The 21901-nt window shown below is 38.9% G+C and overlaps 5 protein-coding genes across 10 annotated transcripts; 1 reads left to right on the top strand and 4 right to left on the bottom strand.

The window, feature by feature from the left end:
• Positions 1-415: 415 nt before the first annotated feature.
• On the bottom strand, positions 416-1808 carry LOC107271132. 4 transcript variants are annotated; one of them, XM_015746761.2, is made up of 5 exons: positions 1665-1808; positions 1271-1352; positions 1001-1146; positions 717-886; positions 416-631 (listed from the first exon to the last, which is right to left on the bottom strand). In XM_015746761.2, the coding sequence occupies exons 2-5, from the start codon at positions 1288-1290 to the stop codon at positions 515-517; spliced, it is 453 nt and encodes a 150-aa protein (XP_015602247.1). In that variant the 5' UTR covers positions 1291-1352; positions 1665-1808; the 3' UTR covers positions 416-514. The 4 variants fall into 4 exon arrangements, with proteins under 4 accessions (XP_015602247.1, XP_015602250.1, XP_015602249.1 ...); XM_015746764.2 differs by having other exon boundaries at positions 1271-1339; positions 1665-1807; XM_015746763.2 differs by lacking the exon at positions 1665-1808 and adding an exon at positions 1411-1624 and having other exon boundaries at positions 1271-1339.
• Positions 1809-2057: 249 nt separating this feature from the next.
• Positions 2058-4867, top strand: LOC107271125 (FGGY carbohydrate kinase domain-containing protein). Its single transcript, XM_015746746.2, has 11 exons — positions 2058-2181; positions 2274-2534; positions 2611-2722; positions 2808-3045; positions 3135-3265; positions 3374-3556; positions 3635-3842; positions 3907-4057; positions 4144-4218; positions 4301-4578; positions 4686-4867. The coding sequence occupies exons 2-11, from the start codon at positions 2358-2360 to the stop codon at positions 4762-4764; spliced, it is 1632 nt and encodes a 543-aa protein (XP_015602232.1). The 5' UTR covers positions 2058-2181; positions 2274-2357; the 3' UTR covers positions 4765-4867.
• Positions 4772-8113, bottom strand: LOC107271126. The gene is made up of 5 exons (XM_015746747.2): positions 7903-8113; positions 7084-7439; positions 6742-7013; positions 6452-6683; positions 4772-6352 (listed from the first exon to the last, which is right to left on the bottom strand). Exons 1-5 carry the CDS (start codon positions 7962-7964, stop codon positions 6180-6182), a joined length of 1095 nt encoding a protein of 364 aa, XP_015602233.1. The 5' UTR covers positions 7965-8113; the 3' UTR covers positions 4772-6179.
• A 2113-nt stretch (positions 8114-10226) lies between these two features.
• Positions 10227-20963, bottom strand: LOC107271134 (protein yippee-like 1). 3 transcript variants are annotated; one of them, XM_015746766.2, is made up of 5 exons: positions 19749-19995; positions 12767-13190; positions 12576-12619; positions 12069-12177; positions 10227-11778 (listed from the first exon to the last, which is right to left on the bottom strand). In XM_015746766.2, exons 2-5 carry the CDS (start codon positions 12866-12868, stop codon positions 11689-11691), a joined length of 345 nt encoding a protein of 114 aa, XP_015602252.1. In that variant the 5' UTR covers positions 12869-13190; positions 19749-19995; the 3' UTR covers positions 10227-11688. The 3 variants fall into 3 exon arrangements, with proteins under 3 accessions (XP_015602252.1, XP_015602254.1, XP_024944165.1); XM_015746768.2 differs by lacking the exon at positions 19749-19995 and adding an exon at positions 13883-13972; XM_025088397.1 differs by lacking the exon at positions 12576-12619 and having other exon boundaries at positions 12747-13190; positions 19749-20963.
• Positions 20825-21833, bottom strand: LOC107271119 (PAX-interacting protein 1-like). The gene is made up of 2 exons (XM_015746739.1): positions 21087-21833; positions 20825-20836 (listed from the first exon to the last, which is right to left on the bottom strand). Exons 1-2 carry the CDS (start codon positions 21831-21833, stop codon positions 20825-20827), a joined length of 759 nt encoding a protein of 252 aa, XP_015602225.1.
• Between the last annotated feature and the right edge of the window lie 68 nt (positions 21834-21901).

The following is a 21901-nucleotide window of genomic DNA, read 5'->3' as shown; positions in this document are numbered from 1 at the left end:
AAAACACTTGATGTTCATTGCTATGTTCACCCTCTTACATGTATCCCGTAGGGCGTAGCACAACTGAAGATAAAGCTCACATTTATCACTGATTATCAATATCGTGATAACGTGAGATTATGCGAATCCTTGAATTTTACTGATATTCGTCTCGAAATTGATTGTAATCTTTGTTTATTTATCTCGTTGTGTTGATTGGTTGTATTTGATACCAATGTACTGTAGAGAGCTCTATTAGGTGAAAGCTGCAGAACTATTCCTGGTAACAGCTGAAGAAATAGAAAACCAAAAACTAGAAAATTCAGCACAGATGAACAGATCAAAATAGAGTCAATATTTTGAATTCCATAGTCTGTTGTAATACTGCGTTTTTTGTGGCATAGAAATTTATTTTCTTGTGGCTGATGTATTTAAAAATATTTTATTAAATCTTTCATAATACTAATTTTACTTAACAAATTCGTTAAATATTTTTATATAAAACATTACTTATTTACAATCATTTGGTAATGTCTCATTTGATCTCGTTCATTCCAGGTGTTAATGTCATTAGTGCATCTTCCATTTTCTTTCTTTCTTGCTCGTTTCTTAAGCTGGACCACATAGCTTCCAGTTTCTTTCGTTGATAATTCTACCATACAACGAATTTCATGTAATATTAATAAAAATGCACATGTTTATATAAGTTATTTATGTTTGAATCGCATTCCACTTACTTTTATAAAGTGAAAGCAATGTTTCATAGTAGCTCCCACATATACAATACTAACTGAGACTAACTTGCCACCGATATCTGTTATGGACGATAAAGAATTTAATAAAAATCTATGAGGCCCATGGCGTACTTTTATTAATGCTATTCTTGTCCTTGCATTGCAATATTTAGCTGGCACAAAGAAAACATTTATTATTAATTCTGTTGATCCATATACATATATCTAATATTGAAACATTAATATCTATTGTATTTGGTGCACAAATAACAAATCAAAGAAAATACCATTGTATCCAGCTTTAAACGCAGCTGCACCAAAATCTCCATAAAATTGTTGCACTTTCTGCAGTATCGCATAGTGTAACGTTGTACTTTTAAGCACAATAGACTTATCACTCATATCTCCTGGTGTAATTTCAACAACAATATACCTATAAGGATAATACCATTGATACTGACACATTATCACACAATAAGAAATACATTACAGGCAATCTCAGAAGAATTACTACATTACTCAAAACTATAATACAAAAGATATTCTAAACCAAATACCTGTTCTTAAACCGAACCATTTTTTAGGTTAAACAAAGTCTTTCTTCTTCAGAATTGTGTCAATATTATCTGCAACAATACACTTCGCATATACAATTAAAACTTTTTTAAATCTATGAAATTTCACATTATTTTCATACATTTACAACACAATAAATAATCCTATACAAAATGTTTCATTCAAACACGTTTATTATGTTCCAGCCGTTTTTCATCATGTTGTGTTAGGTTGGGTACGCGTAAACAAGACGGAAGAAACACGTGCGTGAAATATAGAAACCCACGTTTCGAATATTTTAAACGGCGTCGCTTTATTTATAATTTTAATTAACTTATTTTTATCATCATTAGGAGGCCCCAATAGCAAAAATATAATTAATTCCATAATTCTTACCGTTTATCAACCATCTGAGATATCTTTTATATATAACGCACATTGTAACACGTCAAGAACACTAAACATATGCTTCAACATATATCAATGATTCACATATGCTAAATATTTCTTTCAGGCCCAATCCCCCAAGACTTAATAAACCTATTACCATTAATTACAAGACAGCCTCATGTATAGCATAAAGAATCTTAAACAAAAATAGATCTTGTATAAAAGAAATGTTTGACTCACTAAATGCATTAAAAAAAAAATCTATCTTAAGAAATAAATATATTATCTCTTTTGTACGGGGCATTTAACTTTCTCATAAAAGATTTAACATTTTCAAGGCCTAGTGACGTGTACTTGTTCCACTTCTGGCAATAACTACTTATATATACATAGTTACATAACGCTCAATCCATGTCAGATATTTGGTATTGTGAAAAATTATTTTATTAAAGTGCAAGATAGGGTAGGAAAATTGCACTTTAAACTTCACAACCGGATCTCAATCGTACTTTGTATATCTAATGCAAGGGTTTACTGTTATCTCAGGGTCATGAGATATCAGAATAAGCGCTTATAATCTCAAACGTAATAGTTTACCATTCTGTATTTTCACAGTACGCTTCAACGGTTCAGTCAAGAGAGACATGGCCTCTTATAAGTAAAAATTAATTTATTCAGACGATCCTTTACTGAAGAATCATGAATTATTATGTGGGCGTTGATGTGGGTACGGGTAGCGCACGTGCGGGTTTGTTTTCTTCCGATGGAAAACTATACAAAATAGCCGTTCATCCCATTGAAATATTCAATCCTCAGGCTGGCTTTTACGAACAGTGTTCTGAAAATATTTGGAATGCTGTATGTCATGTAGTAAAGGTATATAATTTATACTCGATGGAAATGACAATAAAGGTATGTTTTCAGTATTGTTTAAATGTACTGAATATTCCAGAAAGTGGTTGATGAAATACCTAGTGAGAATATCAAGGGAATTGGTTTCTGTGCTACCTGCTCCTTGGTTGCTTTGGATGAAACTGGTTTACCAGTAACTGTAAGCCCATCAGGTAATAATTATGAATATAATATAATATAGGAATTACATGTATTATAAATTACAGAATATACTTATATTGTATAATCTATTTATAGGGAAAGATGAACAAAATATAATATTATGGATGGATCATAGAGCAGAAGCAGAAGCAAACTTTATCAATGAAACGCGGCACGAGATGCTGCGTTGCGTAGGTGGTAAAATATCTTTGGAAATGGAAACTCCGAAGATGATGTGGCTTAAAAAAAATTTAACTGCCTCTTGGTCCAGAGCAAAATTGCTTTTCGATCTGCCTGACTTTTTGACTTGGCGTGCGACGAATTCAGAATCGAGGTAGAATATTTGATAAGAATGATTAAGTACTGTATTACATATTATTATAATTAAGTAGTTTATTTCAATCAGTTGAGTTTTATTTTCAGATCATTGTGTTCCTTAGTATGCAAATGGAATTACAAAGCTGGACCGGATCCTAAAAGTAATGGATGGAATCTTGATTTTTTTGAGAGACTAGGTCTATCGGATCTCAGTGACGATAATTGGAAAAGAATAGGTACCGGTGGAAGCTATGATAATTATTGTATCTTTTATAACTTTGCATTGGTTAACACCTGACACATCGAGCAATTTCATTCCTATCGCAATGAGAAAAGTGTTACAGGTATCGATGTAAAGGCACCTGGTGATCCAGTTGGTTCTGGACTATCAATTAAAGCTGCAAGGGAACTAAATCTTCTACCTGGAACTGCAGTGGGTGCATCAATTATTGATGCTCATGCTGGAGGACTTGGAATGGTGGGTTGTTCTGCACCTGGTATTTCGAGCGACCTCACTAATAGACTAGGTATGTACCTAGTTTATTTGATAAAACTAATTTCATTATTAGAAAAAAATAAAATAATTCATCTAAGGATTTTTTAAGGATTAATCTGTGGAACTTCCACATGTCACATGGTGGTTAGTGCGAAAGAAATATTTGTCGACGGTGTATGGGGTCCATATTACAGTGCAATGGTTCCTGGCTTCTGGCTTAACGAAGGAGGTCAAAGCGCGACAGGGAAATTACTGGATCACATTATAGACACGCACCCTGCTACTCAGTCCATACGTAACAAAATTGACAAGAAAACGTAAGCAGACTATTAATGAACTGTTTTCGCAATGACAATTAATATGATAATTAACCAACTCTAGTCACGTACAAGGATATCTGTCCCAATTGCTAGAAGCAATGGCAAAGAAGAAAAATCTATCAGACGTTGCTGTTTTAACAAAAAATTTACATGTTTGGCCAGACTTTCATGGCAATCGATCCCCACTGGCTGAACCCAGCCTTCAAGGAATGGTATTGCAATAATTACTCTTTAATAGCATATTAATTGAATACTGATTCAATTCAAAATTATATAATTCCTTTTTTCCTTGACATAGATTTCTGGACTCTCTTTATCAACCGATGAAGAAAATCTAGCAACCCTGTACTTGGCTACGGTACAGGCATTAACAGTGAGTAAAATAATATTTTTCAAAGCTTTAAATCTAATGCTAAAAGTCTTATATCAAATATAACTGTGTGAAATATTTTTAGTATGGCACTAAACATATTCTGGAAGTACTTACCACAGCTGGTCATGAAATCAATACTATTCTTATATGTGGTGGTCTCAGCCAAAATCCATTATTCGTGCAGACACAGGCTGATGTCCTTGGATTGCCTGTCCTTCTGCCCCATCAACGAGAATCTGTCCTGGTTGGTTCAGCCATTCTTGGTGCCTGTGCTGCTGGTGCATTTCCTTCGATGCATGATGCAATTCAGTCAATGAATGGTGCTGCGACTGTTGTGACTCCTAGAAAATTATTATATGAGTACGTAAGATTATTAGATGAATTTGATTAATTTCAGTACTAACCTTTTCATACAATGTCATGCCCAAGCTCCATACGATGTAAAATGATATTATTGTACCTTTTAGACACCATGAGAGGAAGTACAAGGTTTTTAAAAAAATGGTACAGGACCAAAAGGAATATGAAAAATTGATGAGCAACTAAGTTTAACTGTTTTTTATCTGTGAAATACCCATCGAAATTTCGCGTTTTTTTATTCCAATATAAATGTAATAAATGTATAAAATACATATCAATTTCCAATGAACATTCTTATAATCGAAGCTATTATATCAATAGTTCGCATATATGTATAGTTAGAATAGATTCATGTAACAATTAATGAAATATCTTATATAATACAATTAATGATAATGTAATTTCAATATATTGCTAACTGAATGAGTGCAGTAATAATTCTCTTATTGTATAACATTTCACAAAATATATCAATTGACATCGTCGTGCGTATTTAAATTCATGAACAATGATAAGACTCAGAATGATCTTAAAAAATTAAAAAAAAAGATTCCATCGGTCGGACTCAAATGAATCGTTAACCAACAGAAATTTTCAGATAATATCAATAAATAGTAAATGTAAAGCTCGATCCGTGTTTAAACAAAAGAAAAGCATTGCAGTATAAAGTAAAAGAAAAAATTTTAAAAATCATAAAGAATTCAATGATTTTAATAATTAAATCTCAACTTAATTCGGCGTTCGTACTTATCTTCAACTGGTTTATGTAAATTGCACATGGTATTATGCAACACATTGTAAATTAAACAGATAACGAAATAAAATAAAGTCTTATGAATCCGTTTATAAATGTCAATCACCCTCGGTATTGCTAAATTGCATTTCGCCAACAAGGAACATTATAATACACTACAAAATGACGTAACTAAACGTATGAGTTTCATAATAATTAAAATAATAATTCTTTATAAAAAAATCTGTGCTCATCGAACTATCCAAGTCCATGTGATGCTCGGTACGTAACTGTAATAAATTGCTTAAAGTATTTTCGCGATATCCATTGAATTAGAAAATTACATATCATAATAATAGTAAAATTTCCCTGATAGAAAATTATTACTCTCGCATCATAGGCACTTGCGTGATAATAAAATATTGTGCGTTGCCTCGAAAATTTGTTTTATTTTTTTTCTTTATCCTGGAAGACACGGGCTTCGTACGTTTACTGAACGGCGTAATAACACTAAACGACAGGGTAAAATTTCTTATAAAATATATAGTCTCAACAATGGATATTACTTTGCATCCTGGGCAAGTAAAACGAGCATTGCTATTAGCATTACTGGCAGTAATTAGCAAATACCGTGTGCAGATTAGACGAAGTATTCGTTTCGTTACATAAATTCGTGCGTAATACTTCTTTGAACAATTAATTAATAAATCATTATCTCTAGTAATAAATATTACTACGATACAGGCGATCTAGCATATTTCGGTAACTGCTCGTAATCGGCTGTATTAAAATTTCGGTAACTCTTTGGGTCCGAATCGTAAAAAATTGGACGTTATTAAAATGATTAATCAAATTAATTATCGCGGACTTATGTAAATCGATAATACTCCGCAATATGATTGAGCATATACTGAAAGGCTGTGGATGGTGTTGTACCAAATCTCTGTCGCCAAAGGTGAGTAGAGAGAATATTCTGACCTGAGGAATGTGACGCTTCCTGAATCTCTTCACAGACTTCAACACCGGTCTGCCATATTGTTTCTTGTAGAAAACAATATCATAGACAACCAAGGAATGAGTATCTATTGGCTATAGTAAATCGTATATCTTACAAAGACAAAAACAGCAATAATTACTTACCGAGATTATTGAGAAGCTTGTTCTTTCCTGGAGGATCAAGTTTTTGCAAATGCTCAACACTTATCACCCTGTATTGTTTTAATTCCTGAAGAGATTCGTAGCTGCAGCATCGAGCTCGACTATTAGCCACGATGTAACTGTCAGGCATAACATGCTGGATAATTTCCTTTAGAGCTTCTTCCACCATGCCACACCTGCTGCTACCAATATGACTTTTGTCTGATTTTATTGGCTAAAATAAGTATTGAGGAATTAATACCTGAGAATAGATATTAGGAGTGTTGACTTACCTCAGGCACTGCCTGAATCATATGGAGCCACATACGAGGTGGTATAGCATTTGCTTCTGCGATGCAAAGTATTGTGTGACAGTTATTGTTGCGTTTTTTCGTCACTGTAATATCCACGTAATTTTCCGTCATACAACCTCCAGGAAATTCATCTACTATCAACACCATATTTCGTCCTCCCAATACCCACTCCTCTGGATGTCGTACGACATAGGCTTCAGAAACTTTGGCGCATCTTTCATAGACTTTCTTCACAACATAATCCTTTAAATCTGTTCATAATTAAAGTTTAGAATTTTTTGTCACTGAAGTGATGTTGCATACCTTGAAAGCTTGACATACCTAAGTAATTAGCAGTGACACTTGCTGGAATTACTTGGCACCATGCCAATATCACTTGAAGGCACATCTTCAGGTCACATTTGATTGCTAAGAAGAAGGAGCTCTCTCGTATGGATTGTTTACGCGTACATTCAGGACATGCCCAGTTATATTTGTCTATTATTCTAGCAGCATTCCATGCTAGATTTCGTCCATTGCAAGTTGTGTTTGGACAGTGTGATACAGTGCGTATTAAACTCATTTCTTTTAACCAGCTGCAGAGCTCGCCTTCATGACCCTGTTGTAACATTGGTCTTACGACTACATCAAAGTAACCACCTTGATCCCCAAATTTCTCTAATGCATCTCCATTTTGACTAAATAACAGGATAAAATACAATAGGAATATTTCACTAATTTCATAAACATTGGGAAAATTAAAGCAGATAATGACTATACAATATATATATAACTAATATAGAAAAAATCAATGAAAGAATAGAAGTAAATAAGAGTAACAGGAACATAATACAACTAATATGTTACAATAACGAATGTACCCCGTTTATAATCAAATCTATTTATGATATAATATGGGGGTGATATAAGAATGGAAGGATATTGATTTTCTCCATTTGTGCTGGTCACCTAATAATATCACAACTTCCAATATCATTTGAATTATTAAAATCGTAATCCAAAATTGTTTAAAAGAATACAGAAACATTCTTAAACCATGTCATATACAGAAACGTGAAATACACTGTTCAAAAATAGAGAGAAGTCTAATCATCTTAAACATAACCTCACCATACTGCCGTCTATAAGCCACATACTCACGTTGAAGATTTCAGCTGTAAGTTTTTCATCTTATGAGGACGATTAGCAATAGCGTCCATCATGTTAAATAGAAATAAATAATAAACAGAACACAATAAACAAAAATATTCTGAATAACCAAAAGATACACAAAAAAACAAAAGCGATTTGTCAAATCTCCAGGCGTCACACGCCCATTTAGCGTCTACTATTCGCACGCGTGATCTGTCGGTAAATTAGAACATATTTTCTGTCAAACTAAAAAATATTCATCTCCAAAGCCATAACAGGCATCCATCAATATATTTTCTAATTCATACACATTTAGCTTTCCACTCCTACTCAATACTCTCTATAAACTCATCAGACAGGTTAAAAAGAACACGATAATCACACCGTAAGATTTCGAGTAAATATCTTTTTTTATTTTTTATTACGAACATGGTTTACAAAGCAAAATCGTGGTGGTGTTGGAGGTTTAGTGGAGGCTTGAATCTACAAACTTGGTGGTCCAGTAAACAGGCATCAACAAGGAATGAAGGTAGTGAGTGATACAAGGGAAGAGGATCGAGGGCAATAAAGGAATATTAAGGTAGATATATATATATACATACATACATATATATATATATATATATATATCTCAGCACATTAATATAAAAAGTACTCTTTTCTGAGAGACAGCGTGAGGATTAGGCCGGCACATTCATTCGTATCACCGATTCACGCGCGAGGGTAGATATATATATATACATACATACATAGGCTTGAATCTACAAACTTGGTGGTCCAGTAAACAGGCATCAACAAGGAATGAAGGTAGTGAGTGATACAAGGGAAGAGGATCGAGGGCAATAAAGGAATATTAAGGTAGATATATATATATACATACATACATATATATATATATATATATATATCTCAGCACATTAATATAAAAAGTACTCTTTTCTGAGAGACAGCGTGAGGATTAGGCCGGCACATTCATTCGTATCACCGATTCACGCGCGAGCCACACTGCACTTTCATATGTATGCCATTTCATTAAAGGATTTTCGCTCAGTAAAGAGACTGCGTTAATGTTACGAGAAGTCGCGACGCCAAGCGATGCATCGATACGCAGATGCAACCGGTTACACGCCTCAACAAATTCATTGCATCTCCATCCCAAAATGCATATACCTAGCGCAATACAAAAAAAAAACCTCTAAATTTACTGCTATCTTTTATTTCGCTAACTAAACAATAAAAAAAAAGACAAAGTCAACGCAATTAACCTACCCGTAGACTAAGATTTCTAATAAACGCTTAGAAGAGCCGCTTCTTAGCTACGGTCGCTACTCGCCATCGCACACCGAACGTAACAAACTGGTAGAATCAATAAGCTGCTGTCTGGTGACAACTTTTTTGTCCTCAAGACACCCAAATTTTACAATATTTTGATATGCGCACATTTTCGTCCTACATGAACGTAATACTGTGTTGCGTAACGTTTCAATAAGTAACTCGGATAAATTCGTGCTACAACAAAATCCTGCTTCATCATTATGAATAACATTATATTCGTAATAAAAGACAATTGTACAAAAGAATAAAAATTGCTCTATGCGGTTCAAGCCTAACCATTTATCACTTTTGTCTTTCCGTACGGCCATGCTTTATTTGGTATTCCTCTTTGCAACCGCAATACTTATTTTATAAGAAATCATACAGGCATAATATCTCGAGTTATCATGACAATTTAATTAAAAGACTAATGATCAGTACATTCATGACTACTTCGCAATATCGTCACTCCCAGTTCGCTAATGAGACGTCCCACGGTAAATAGGCGAGTAGAGCAACCGAAAGTCACCTACGTAAGTGTATTAAACTAAACGTGTTAGGGTGGGTGGGGACATACAAGAATTTTAAAACGAGGAATTCCTATACGAAGTAAAAAAATGGCCTATAAGGCAGATGAAAAACTAAATCGAGCGTCAGGACAACAATGACATTAATAATTAAACGGTCATAACCTGATAAGTGATAATAATGATTAACGTCGCGCATATGGTCGACGCAAAATCACGCCGATCGTTGGACACGATCGTACGGACTGCGAGAATCGCGAAAAAATTTCATGAGATTATACGTGAGTTCGAAGGAAAAAAAAAGTGATCGCGACACTTTTCTTATTTTCTTTTTTTTTTCTCTTCACATTCTAAATTCACAACGGCTCGCGTCCGCGCGCAGTAACGCTGCTGCTATCTGCACGCGGTGTAGATCAACCGCATTCAATCCGGAATCCCTATTAAATATTTACAAATGAGATCGATATTAAAAAGTAATGAGCAATCATCTTGGTATTTTTTTTTTCTTCATTTAATTAGTGCGTGCATAGGAAGGCGCAGTCCCATAATAGTGATATTCACGACGACAACGACACACGATCCAGTCACAGCACACCCTGCGGAGCCGACGAAAAATGTGAACCTGTGTTGTTATGATACGACGTTATTAATATAGTAATAGTGGCAACTGGCAGACAAACAGATTGTTTGGCAGGCATGGTGAACGTAAAATTCAGACACATACACGGACACGATAATCCCAGAGCTTTTCCTTTTCGTTTATATACTATATTAAATGATGTTTTTTTTTTGTATTAGTTTATCATCGACACTCTTCTCTCTCTCTCTCTCTCTCTCTCTCTCTCTCTCTCTCTCTCTCTCTCTCTCGCTCTGATCGTTCCCCCCATCACACTTGAATCTGACCTCCCTCCCTCCTCTCTTCATGCTCACCTTCTTCTTGCCTTACTCTTACATATCCTTACTGTCTACATTCATGAGTCCTACATAATATTGTAATATAGGCTTTAGTATGCTATTATGTAGGCTAACGCTAGTTCTACAGTCCCGCGACGCCTAGACGCGTCGCAAGCAATCTTAATTAATATTAGGAATATCGGCAGTGAAATTCCAATGATAGACGCGGCAGGCAGGCAGTCGGGTCCAGCAAAGTCTGTGGCACTCGCGCTGCTCCGGTGCATTTAATAACATGTAAAAAATGGTCGCCGGGGTGCCCCGCACGTTTTAATTATTTATTTAACGTTCCTCGCGAGTGACGTCGCAATACGCCATTTGTCTCGCTCTTCACGGAGAAATAAATGAAAATCAAGAGGGGCACCCCACTGCTCGCAGAGAGCATCCTGGTTCTTTGATCGTCATATCCGGCATGGCACCTTCTGTCTCCTCTTCATTGTTATCGTCAAGTGCGCCAAGATCGTCAGTACTCATCATCCCGACTCATCACACGTGACTAATTGTTTTTCGTTATTATTTCTCGATTTCTTTCTTTGTTTCTTTTTTTTTCTTTTTTTTTGTTCCATACGTCTAATAGTGAATTCTTTGTATCTCTCTCACTCCCTCTCCTTTCTCAGCTTTTGCGTCTCTATATAACACTTGTCATTTCCTTATACTTCTATCGTTATTTTTTGCATTTGTTTTTCCTCGAAAAATAATTTCTTTACAAATACTTAGGGGACGGCCGATCCGTCTCCGACGCGGATCACGCCGCCGTCATCGTCGCACGCTCGAATCGATCGGCAAAATGAAAAATCGGTCTCGAACCGTCCGAAACGCAAACGTTACTAAGATTACAAATCACAAATGAAATCACAGACTTTCGTTGGTGGTTCAACAGGAGATAGGGTGCCGCACACATTGCAATTAGAACAACATTGTAGGCGCTTCTTCATCAGCGAGGGAAGTATCACGGCGAGGTGGAACGGGATACCGCGAACCATCCTCACACTTCCCCCGATGTTCACTCCCATCCATTCTCCTTGATCATGTGGGCAAGTTCGATGATGAATTTGCCCTCCTTGTATTTTTGACTCGACTCAAACGCGTGCTCCTGAAACAAGATAAAACAGCCAAAGCAAACGGCACGGATCAATGAATCGTATACAACTGACGATACGCAGACGCTAATTTATAGCCGGAATTATCATTACCATAATGAATTGATAAAAGCTCATTGATATTCAAGCATCATGATTCCATTAAAGGAGATCTCTCAGATCGTCCAACTGCGCACAGTAAGCAAATCTAGCCTAAATCATGCAACCGTAGTCCCTTACAGGAAAACGAGGCACGACAAAAAATCAATTCCCTACGTTAATCAATATACTAAAAGACACTTACGTATTTCCACCCAAGGGTGGTCTTGCAGCACTCACAATAAATGTCAGCGACAGCGTGAAGGCCAGTCAACAAAACTCGCTCCTCTGCAGGACCGCAACCCACGTTCACCCTAGAAAAGAAAAAAAAAACACCAGACTTTAGCTCAATTTCCTACCATGTACCTTCAAGTAAATTCATCTAGTTGACAGTTCCAGCTTCCGCCAGATGAAACTCGACTCGTTTCAATCGCTCGCAAGATTGTCAGTTTAAAAGAAGTGAACAAGGCATTTGCCAGCCATTAGACATTACCAATTGACTTCAACTATACCGATTAACGCTATTCAAACGACGCCTTAGACTCGACTGCTATAAAACATTAGCAGCGCACACCATCCGCGACACTAAAAGTACTTGGTAACCGTGCCGTAAAATTTTCTCTTACAAAATATAACCCAGGTCAAGTACGATAATATCGTGTCACTCGTAACGGCAGATACCGCCAAAGAGACCAATTGCTGACATACTTACACGGAATTGAAGAGATAGGCACGACCTTGGCTGCCCTGGAAGGACTGAAAGAAAATCGAGAAAAAGGATTCGTTAAATACACGCGATTGGATCCAGTCGACGTTACTTTGAGTATCAACGAGCGAGAAGAGTCACATCCGTTACGCGTAGTAGGGTTCGTCGAAGAGTTACCTGGTGAAGTAGCAGCTCACCTTAGAGATGAGTTCGTCGTGGTTGGCTAGGTGAGCACGGCAGTGAATGCACGAGTAAGTGCGGTGGCAGGAGGGCAGGTAAGCTTGAAAAGTTTTGACCATGATGGCGTGATCCAAGCTACCGAAAAGTATCTTGGCTTTGTGTTCTTTTTTTTTTTTTACGTTCTCTTTTCTTTTTCCCTTCCTTATCCTCGTCAGGTACTCCTCAAAAGTTTGACCCTCGGGGCTCCAACGACTCTCCTTGCTACTTTTACTTCCTTCCTCTTGCTGCGACTTTTCACCAGGACTACACTGGATACTCAATAGGTGTCGTACGTGATTTCTCGTATTCGCGGGGTGGTGGTGCAATAGTGGCCCCGTTCACCGCCGCTTCGTACTCCGATCAGCTGTTGAGCTGGTTCAGGCAGCGCCGGTTCGGGGACACCTGTAAACCAGTTGATTCGTTAATAACATTCAATTGACGATTTAATACGAGAGAAAACTGGTTACGTGATTCAAGAAAGAAAAATAAACGTGAGATCCCATGCAATCGTGACCCTTTTTTTTTTTTTCAACACGCACAGAGAACGAGAAACTGTACTTGGGATGCCGTGACAACGTCGGACATTTATTTATTGACATCGATCGATTGAACTGTCGTTACGTTAATCGGTCGTTAGACTACAATGTCTTGATGACGTAATATTTCTTATTTCATCAACCCCACGATATTGTCCAACGTATTAAATAGATTTCAACCAATCATCGAATTTCGCAAGACATAAATATAGATAAACAAATACAAAACCTTGATTGCCATCTCAAGTAACGATATTAATTGCAAAGACGTTATCTGATAGCGTTTGAGAATTATTTGTAAGATAAAAAATAATCACACTCAATAACATTTTTAATTTCATGATACCGTTACACGAGACAGATACCGGATGTGCTAGTCATTAATTGTATATTTTTCCATTGTTAGTGTTTCCCTGAGAAGCCGTACGATGACAAATTAAAGATATATTATTAATTTAACCAGTGTATACGGTGGTTAATGATAAACATACTGTGCTGTGATACGTATATAAGGAATGAAAATGAATGTGATTTTAAAAAAATGTAAAAAAAAAATACATTTCACCGCCGTTCTCCGCATCCTTTGGTAATAACGTAGCCAGGAACTTCCCGGCAAAGTGTCTCCAACTGCGCTCGTATATCACGTGGCTGTCGAAATAAAAGAACCTTCAAAGTTTTTGGACGAATCGTCAATGAAAAACCGAACAGGTCTTACGAGATTGTAAGAAAAATAAAAACTATTAATCAAGGTATCATCTAAGATGAATCTAGTAGTGTATATGTTGTTTAGTCTCTCTCTCTCTCTCTCTCTCTCTCTCTCTCTCTCTCTCTCTCTCTCTCTTTCTTACGAAGAAAATCAACCGCCGCCATTTTAATCACAGCGCCGAAGAAAGATGAGTGCATTGTTCCGCAGATTGCTGACTCAAACGAGTCTTAATTCCATTTACTCGTCCCGGAGACTGTCACTCAAGTCAGCAGTAGGTCTAGCGTCATTTTGGTTGATTCTTACGAAGCGCCTAGGCACGTAAAATGGCGAGGAATTATGTAAACGAAAGAGAAAAAATATCGCGATTCGACCCCCAGACAATATCAAATACTTGGAACAAACAGCAAAGTGGTGGAGGAAAAAAAAGGCACGAAGAAATTTTTACTCAACTGTATTTACTCTTTTCTTTGTAGTCTCGAGCGAAATCGTGACGCGAAGTTTGGCGCTTCTCACGAGTTAACGATAAGATAAACCATATTGTCGCTCGTAACTGCAATTACCGCGGCAAACGAACGAAAATAATAAACGCGAGTTTACGTTCCATTTTTCAAACAACCCAATCGAGCTAATTGCAACGCTAATGGCGTGTTGAGCAATCGTATCCGAAGAGAGAAGGAGGAAAGAAATGTGAAGACTACGAATCGAAAATCCCGCGCTGTATGAAGTTGGCGAGGATCAGTGAGTCAAGGGTCGAATCGATAATCGATCGTAGGCAAAAATAAAATGGGAGGTACGAGCGGTCTCGGGATTTGCGTGATACAAAACATTGAAAGAACGTTACGACGGGTGAACGAGCGTCAATAAAAAAACACTTCTAGTAAAATTGATACAGTCGATATAAACGGAAGTACAATAAACCAACAATTCACGTACTTCGCGTTGTACGAGCGCGCGCGGACAGCTTTTCAAACACAGGGAAGAGACGGCGTCCATTATTACCAACCGTCAAAAAGAAGCGTCCGTCGGCCTTGTCGTCGCGGAGCAAAGAAAATTCCAAGGTACGGCGACATCGGCATTAGTCCAATTAATACGCCTAACTAACTGGTCAGACAGTCAAAACAATGATAATCAAACAATGACTTTCTTTGATAAAAACAATGTACACACGTATATATATATATATAGCCAATAAGATAAAAGGCAATCAGACGATGCTCAACGACCACACGAATGATCCTTGTCCAATTTTTTCCTACTACGCACCAACATTTTTCACTTGTCTCTAATAAAACGTCAAAGGATCCCCATGACAACTATTGCACGTAATATAACGCAGTGTACCGTATGGACTAAAGAATAGAATTCCAGCGAGAGACACGAAGCGTCACGACCCAGCGAATACAATCCCGTAGACACGGGGAACGAACAAAGAAGTCTCGCAGAGGAGACGCAAGATTCGAGTCAAAATACTCGTCAAGGTCGTCGATATTCCCGCGAAGTCTGTCTCGGATCCCTGTGGTGACTCTTTCTCTTTTTTTTTAAATACCTAAGTCAAGTCACCACGGCTAACAGGAGTTGCCTTCCGTATAACTACAAGAGACGAGACTATTGCTTTAGGGGACGGTCACAGTTTTCTTATCGACAGAAAGCATAAAATCAATTGTCCAATTAAGCTTAACCTTTATGACAATCGGAAAGAGACAGAAAGAAAGCAAAGCTCGCAGTAGCGAGGGGGGCACGTATCGTTTCACCTAGCAGCTATCCGACGAGTGCCCCTTAAATTTTTATCACGAATCCAATAGGCCTCATGATTTATCAATCGCCTCGATCAGTTATTTGCGCTCGAGTTGAAGAAGCAAAACACGGAAGCGACGTGCGCAACAGAAATTACAGTCTTAGTGTAAATCCCCGTGTTTGCGCAACGAGAGGCAATGAAATTCGACAAACAGATAACAACCGGGATCGATATAGATATGATATTATCTTATGAGGTTTCAATTGACGCTCTGGCACCTTAAGTGTACGAATTTACGCTCCCGCTGGTCCATTAATATCCGTCGCTCCCGCCAGGACGGACGAGGGTAACTGTCATTTATTTTATTTTCAAAAACAGCAACCTGCCTACATGTCATTCGCTAAACAAGTCAAAAGCTAAAAAAAACGTTCCTTGTCGTATGAAAAAAAGAAAAATCTAATCGCCAATCGCCATACAAATAAACACCGAGAGAGCACCAATGTTATCGAGGAGAGTGAAAACATGGCGCCTAGGAAAATGCGCGTCTTTCCCCTGTCCCTAATTCTCCTCCCTCCTCCGCTCCGCCCATCTAGTAAAACCTACAAGCAATAACTGACAGTCCCGTCAGCTGTGGATATATACAAACATTGCGTGTACATGCGCACAGCAGTCTCTCCTATGGCTTTTCAGAAAGAGCCCAACGCGAAGTAAAGCTGCGCATGTGCAGAAGCCGACCGACCTACCTTCTGTCGCGTCGTCGGAAAAAGTAACAGACGTAAATAAATGGCGTCCAAGAGAAACAGACTCTCATTCATAATATTCCCAATTTTCGTGAACGCCCGACATTCCCGACCTTGACGTCTCGTACAAGCAAGGTACCACGAAAGATATGCGTAAGAAGAAAGAAACAGTCAGACTGGTTCAAAACAATGAGAAGAAAAAATATATTCCCGTGCCAGACAAGGAATCCCTAGTCAAGTATATCATTGAATTACCCATTTAATTACAGTTATGTCTGTATACCTATATATATACGTGCATATACACGTATAGGTACAAACGAAAGAAACAAAGAGTTTCTAGCAGACGGGGCTCCGAGAGTTCATTGACTCTGTACAAGCCTAACGAGAATCGTGTACATGCACAACAGGTAAGGAATTGTATTTTTCATAGCAATTGAATGGTCCGAGCAAGTTTAACAAAAGGCTAATCACGATTCTGTTCCTCTCGCTCATTAGTATTATTGAGCGAACGCGCGTACCGTTCCCCTACCCCGCCCCGGGCTATCTAGTTCGCAATACTCTTCGACGGGGACCCAGACGAATTGAGCGCGCAATTACAAGAAAACAATGGACGCCAAGAAAGTCGCTCGAAGCTCGTCGATTAAATTACCGTACCGCCTACGGAGACAATTCCTTCATTGAGATACAACCATATCGTGACCGGCAGGAATGTTTAATTAGGATATTTCGGTATCGAGGTAAATAAAGTCGTGCGAGTATCCGCTGGTCGTAGCCCCCCTCCCCGGGAGCATCCATCGGCAAATTCCTTTCGGCGTCTATTTATACGGGAGTAACATGCCGCGAGTGCCAGCGGCAAGAGCAATAATACTTGCCAGTGTATATCGGGTAAGCGCGAGTGCATTGGGAGAAACTCAGAATAAGAAAGAAAACGAGAAAGAGAAATGACAAGTCACGCCTTCTGTCTTGAACGAGGAATCACCGTTGCAGAGGCACTGAAATAGCAGAGGCATAAAAGGTAGTTGGCGTCCGCCATCTTTTCCGTCTCGCTCTCTCACCCTGCGACGCGGCGACACTCTCGCTCTCTTTTCTCAATAGAACAAAAAAACTCCACGAAATCTCTAGAAACTTTGAATCCTCTGGAGAACGTCAGATGGCGACTCTGTCTACTTCTCCCTATTGCCCGTACAGCTGACAGTCCGATCAGCTGCAAAACGTACACAAAGCCCAACGTCCAACAGGTCTAGATGCTTCCGCGTCCCTTGCCATCTTCTGGACTTAAGACGGTCAATGTTTCACCAGAGTGTAAGGACGACATGAGACTCTCCTATGCTTCGGGATCGAGGGTAGCATTAAAACAAAAAAAAATAGGTCACAGTGTATAGAGGTCAATGAGAAGTGGAAAATCAGGTCGCTGTCCTTAGTCCTAGAAGGGGGAGAGAGACTGTTAATTTTTAACTGTGCCTATACCACGCACTGGATATATGCTAGTTATGTCACCTAGTTCTATTATGATTAAAGGTTGCTAAATATAAATTACACGACGAACTAAAGTCTATGTGAAATTCGAACTTTCGTTGCATCGAGGCATTCTTAGATTTAGAACGTTCGATAATCGATCTTACCTAAGTATGTACATAGTTTAACTGCAACGCAAGGTACTATAGTGCACTTGCATTACGCAAGAGTATTATTCCTTTGTTTCATTTAGAAGCAGAAAAATTGTTACTATTCGACAATCACGACACGATAATTTTTTATTCGATCGGTATCGCTTGTTCGTCATGTACTTATCGACAGCAACGATTTGCCTAGAAGCAATGCCAAGAACGATGTACCCTTTGTACGTGATCAGCTGTGTGTATATATATATATATATATCTAAAAAGAAATAAAAGTTAAACGAGAACGCAATAGGATATACACAAATGCCTAGTATCAATCTCTTATCGTAAGATACTTATAGAATTATTTTTAGGCTGTAGCGCTAACTACGCGAAGAAGACGCCTAGGATCAATGAATGCCTTGTACGCAGCAGAACGATCAGCTGTGTACTCAGACAAGGAAAAAAATACGACGCAATCGAGTAAACGCGACATATTAGAATCGTGCAAGAGCACAAGTCTTTGCATGAAAAATGTATTTTTATTCGTATACGTAAAGAGAAAGAAAGATAAAGAGAGAATTGGTAGAGAGGGGTAGAGATAGTACATAGAGAGTTGAAGTTCAATGGATGCTTGTAGGTTCCGAAGGGGACGATCAGCTGTGTAAATGTACACAAAGCAGAGAAACTGACGCTATCTGGCGACACTCCTTAGTAGGTGCGTATCTCGACGTGTTATTATCGTCGTAAACATACGTTCTGACGCCGTTTAGTATAAACAATTTATCCAATAATGTAATGTGAGATCCGTTAGGACACGACTAGATCGAACGGTGAACGATGAATAGATTTGATGTCTTTTTTTTTCTTTTAACGATCCCAAAATCGTTCCCGTTATAAGGTGCATCATTCTCAACGGTACTCTTCGCGAACTCCATTGAGATTAGAAGTAATTGTCGTGGAATAAAGACGATGGAAACAGTGATGCGAACGTGACAGTCGATACAGGAGAAATGGCAGGTCACAGATTGAGAGGTATATTGCGAGGAGACATTAAATTACTGTAAAAACACAGAAAGGTATAGATGATTTAGCAGTGGAGTACTAATAAAGATTGAATATGTTAATAGAAAACAAGACAATGTACAAGTTCTATCTTTTTATCAATCGCGTCGTTCTGGCAGCTGACAGGTCCGTCAGCTGAGTTGTGTATACAAAGAGCGATAGAAAGTTGCTCGCGACTTTCAGGAACGAGAAGCAGCAATATATTTGTAATACTCTGGAATTTCCAAGCCTCGCGAAATGATATCCATGAGTTTCGCAGGGGGTGATGGATTTTTTCAAAAATAGTATTGCGTAGTTGAAGCGCGATGACATCGGGCATGGACGATTAAATCAACTGCGTATCAAGTGCATTCAAATTGTGTAATATGCAACGGGTTAAATACAGTGGAAAGAGATCCATGGGACATCGGATATTAATGGAAAGTCAGAGGGAAAATCCTCATAGTAACAGTTGTAGTCCAGAATGGGAAAACTATAATGAGAAAATACACGAGCAAGCAAAATGGCAGGAGTCTGTTGTTAAACCAAACAAAGACGCGTGCGAGAAGTTCGCTCTGAAATGAGGGTTACATACCTCCATATGCATCCGTGGCTGCGGCCGCGAACGATATCAAATGTTCTCGATGGGTTTTCCAGTCTTTCAGCGTGGATCACGGCTTTGTCGTCGCGCGGCCCACGAAAAACAACAACTCGTTTTGATCATCACTCTGCGCGAGCGTTCACGTCCAGCGAGCACCGTGCTGCTGATCCGCTCAGCGTTGTTCGATTTATTTCGGTTCGTCTGCAGGCGGGATGAACGATGCTCGACGCATGCGCATGACACCGTACGAGCTTCCGGACATAGCCGACAGTTGACGCTGGCGTCAGTACAATCGTGAGTCGTGGTGGGGAAGGTGTCTGCTACGTCGAAACGGTCGAAACCCACGACACTTTGCAGACCGTGCATGAAACCTGCTGGGTTTTCATGAGCCAACAAGTGGCTATGCTACTTGCGTAAACTATGACTGCATCATTATAAAACCTACCTATGATTACCCATTATATATGGGTAGGATGGTAAATACCCTGGAACAGATGATAGAGAGTGGTTTTGAGAGGGTTCCAAATAGATTGTTAGGAAGAGGATACAAAGACAACGTGTTGCTCCGAAATGGCTTGTGGAATAGACCTTGTACCCGTAGTGTGAATGGCAAGTGCGCAGTGTCTGATTAAGAGACTCCACTTGCTTGGCGTATCCATGCGAGGAGGGCACTTTGAAGGAATATAATTATGAAGGCAATAAGAAGGCACAGAGCGGCTGTCGAGACCGATACTGGGATGGTAGACGGGTTCTTGTTAATTATTTTTTTCTTTGTTTATTCAATATGCGTATTTTCTTATAAAGTGATATTCTACGAATTAAAAGTAAATGAAAAAAAGGAAAAATATTCACCAAACAATAGAGTTAAGATATTCATTAAAGTTCATCTTCTCAATAAGGCAACTAATTTTTTTAGTACTTTGTTTTACATATCTAGACGTAAATGATATTATAAAGTATATGTAAAACACTAATATATGGTTACTTTTATTTTTCTTGTTACAAGCCTTACATATAATTAGAATATATGTATAATTTGTATATATACTCTTGTAATAAAATTGATTACTTCATACTTGATTCTAGAGATAATAAATATAGCTAGTGTGTAATGTTAGTACAAGAGAAGTGCGTGCAGAGGGTGGCAGCAGGGTGCGCGTTCGGGAGTGCTATCGTTTCAGGGACTCTCCAATCCCTTCTCTTTATACCGTCTCACATGGTGACGTTCAATTGTATTGCTTTCGTGTCCACTGAGCACGCCTGTTGCTGCTGCTGCTGCTGCTGCTGTTGTTGTTGCTGCTGCTGCTGCTGCTGCTGTTGGTGCTGCTGTACTTGCTGCTGGACTTGTTGTTGGACCTGCTGCTGTATTGCCTGCAGCTGTATTGCTTTCGTGTCCACAGTACACGTCTGCTGCTGAGGCTGCTGTACTTGCGACTGCTGTTGCACTTGCTGTTGCTGTTGCACCTGTTGCTGTTGCACCTGTTGCTGTTGCACCTGCTGTTGTTGTTGTTGCTGGGCCTGCTGCTGTTGCTGCTGGGCTGCTGCCTGAGCCGCCTGCCTCTGCTGTTGCCGTAGTATACTCGGTGGCGGGTCCATGTGCTGACGTTGATGGAGGAGCAGATGATTCTTTTGGAAGAATGCTTTGCCACATTTATCACATACATGTGATCGTATGTGACAACTGCCGTCCGTATGACGCCGCTGATGCTGCGAAAGGCCATGCTTCTGAGCGAAACCGCGTCCACAGTCCGGACAGAGATGAGGTTTCGGTTTCGGTCCTGTCCCCACTGGCGGTGAGGTCTGCGTAGCACCGTGCATGTGACTGACGCCGGGGGTACCGATCGGTCCATTCATCTGTAAATACTTAATTTTTAATGTTATGCGACGTTGTCGTGGAGCTCTCATTAGCATCTGACGTCTACCTGATGAGTGCCAGTGGTGTTGGGCGTCAGGAAGTGCCCTGGAGTCTGCTGGAAGGCCGCCGCTAATCCGCACAGATCGGTCACCAGTGTCCTGTCGCCGGAGTGTAACCTTAAATGTAAAGTGAGGGCCTCCCGATTCGAGAAGTCCAAGCCACATTCCCTGGAACAACGAGGCTTCCGGTAAGACTAAAGCGCGATTCGAGAGATGGGTTAACTCAAGACTCG

This window comes from Cephus cinctus, unplaced genomic scaffold (assembly GCF_000341935.2).
Source record: "Cephus cinctus unplaced genomic scaffold, Ccin1 Ccin1_scaffold0921, whole genome shotgun sequence".
Taxonomy (NCBI): Eukaryota; Metazoa; Arthropoda; class Insecta; order Hymenoptera; family Cephidae; genus Cephus; species Cephus cinctus.
Note: the sequence above shows the minus strand (reverse complement) of the source record. Positions and strands in the feature narration are given on the sequence as shown.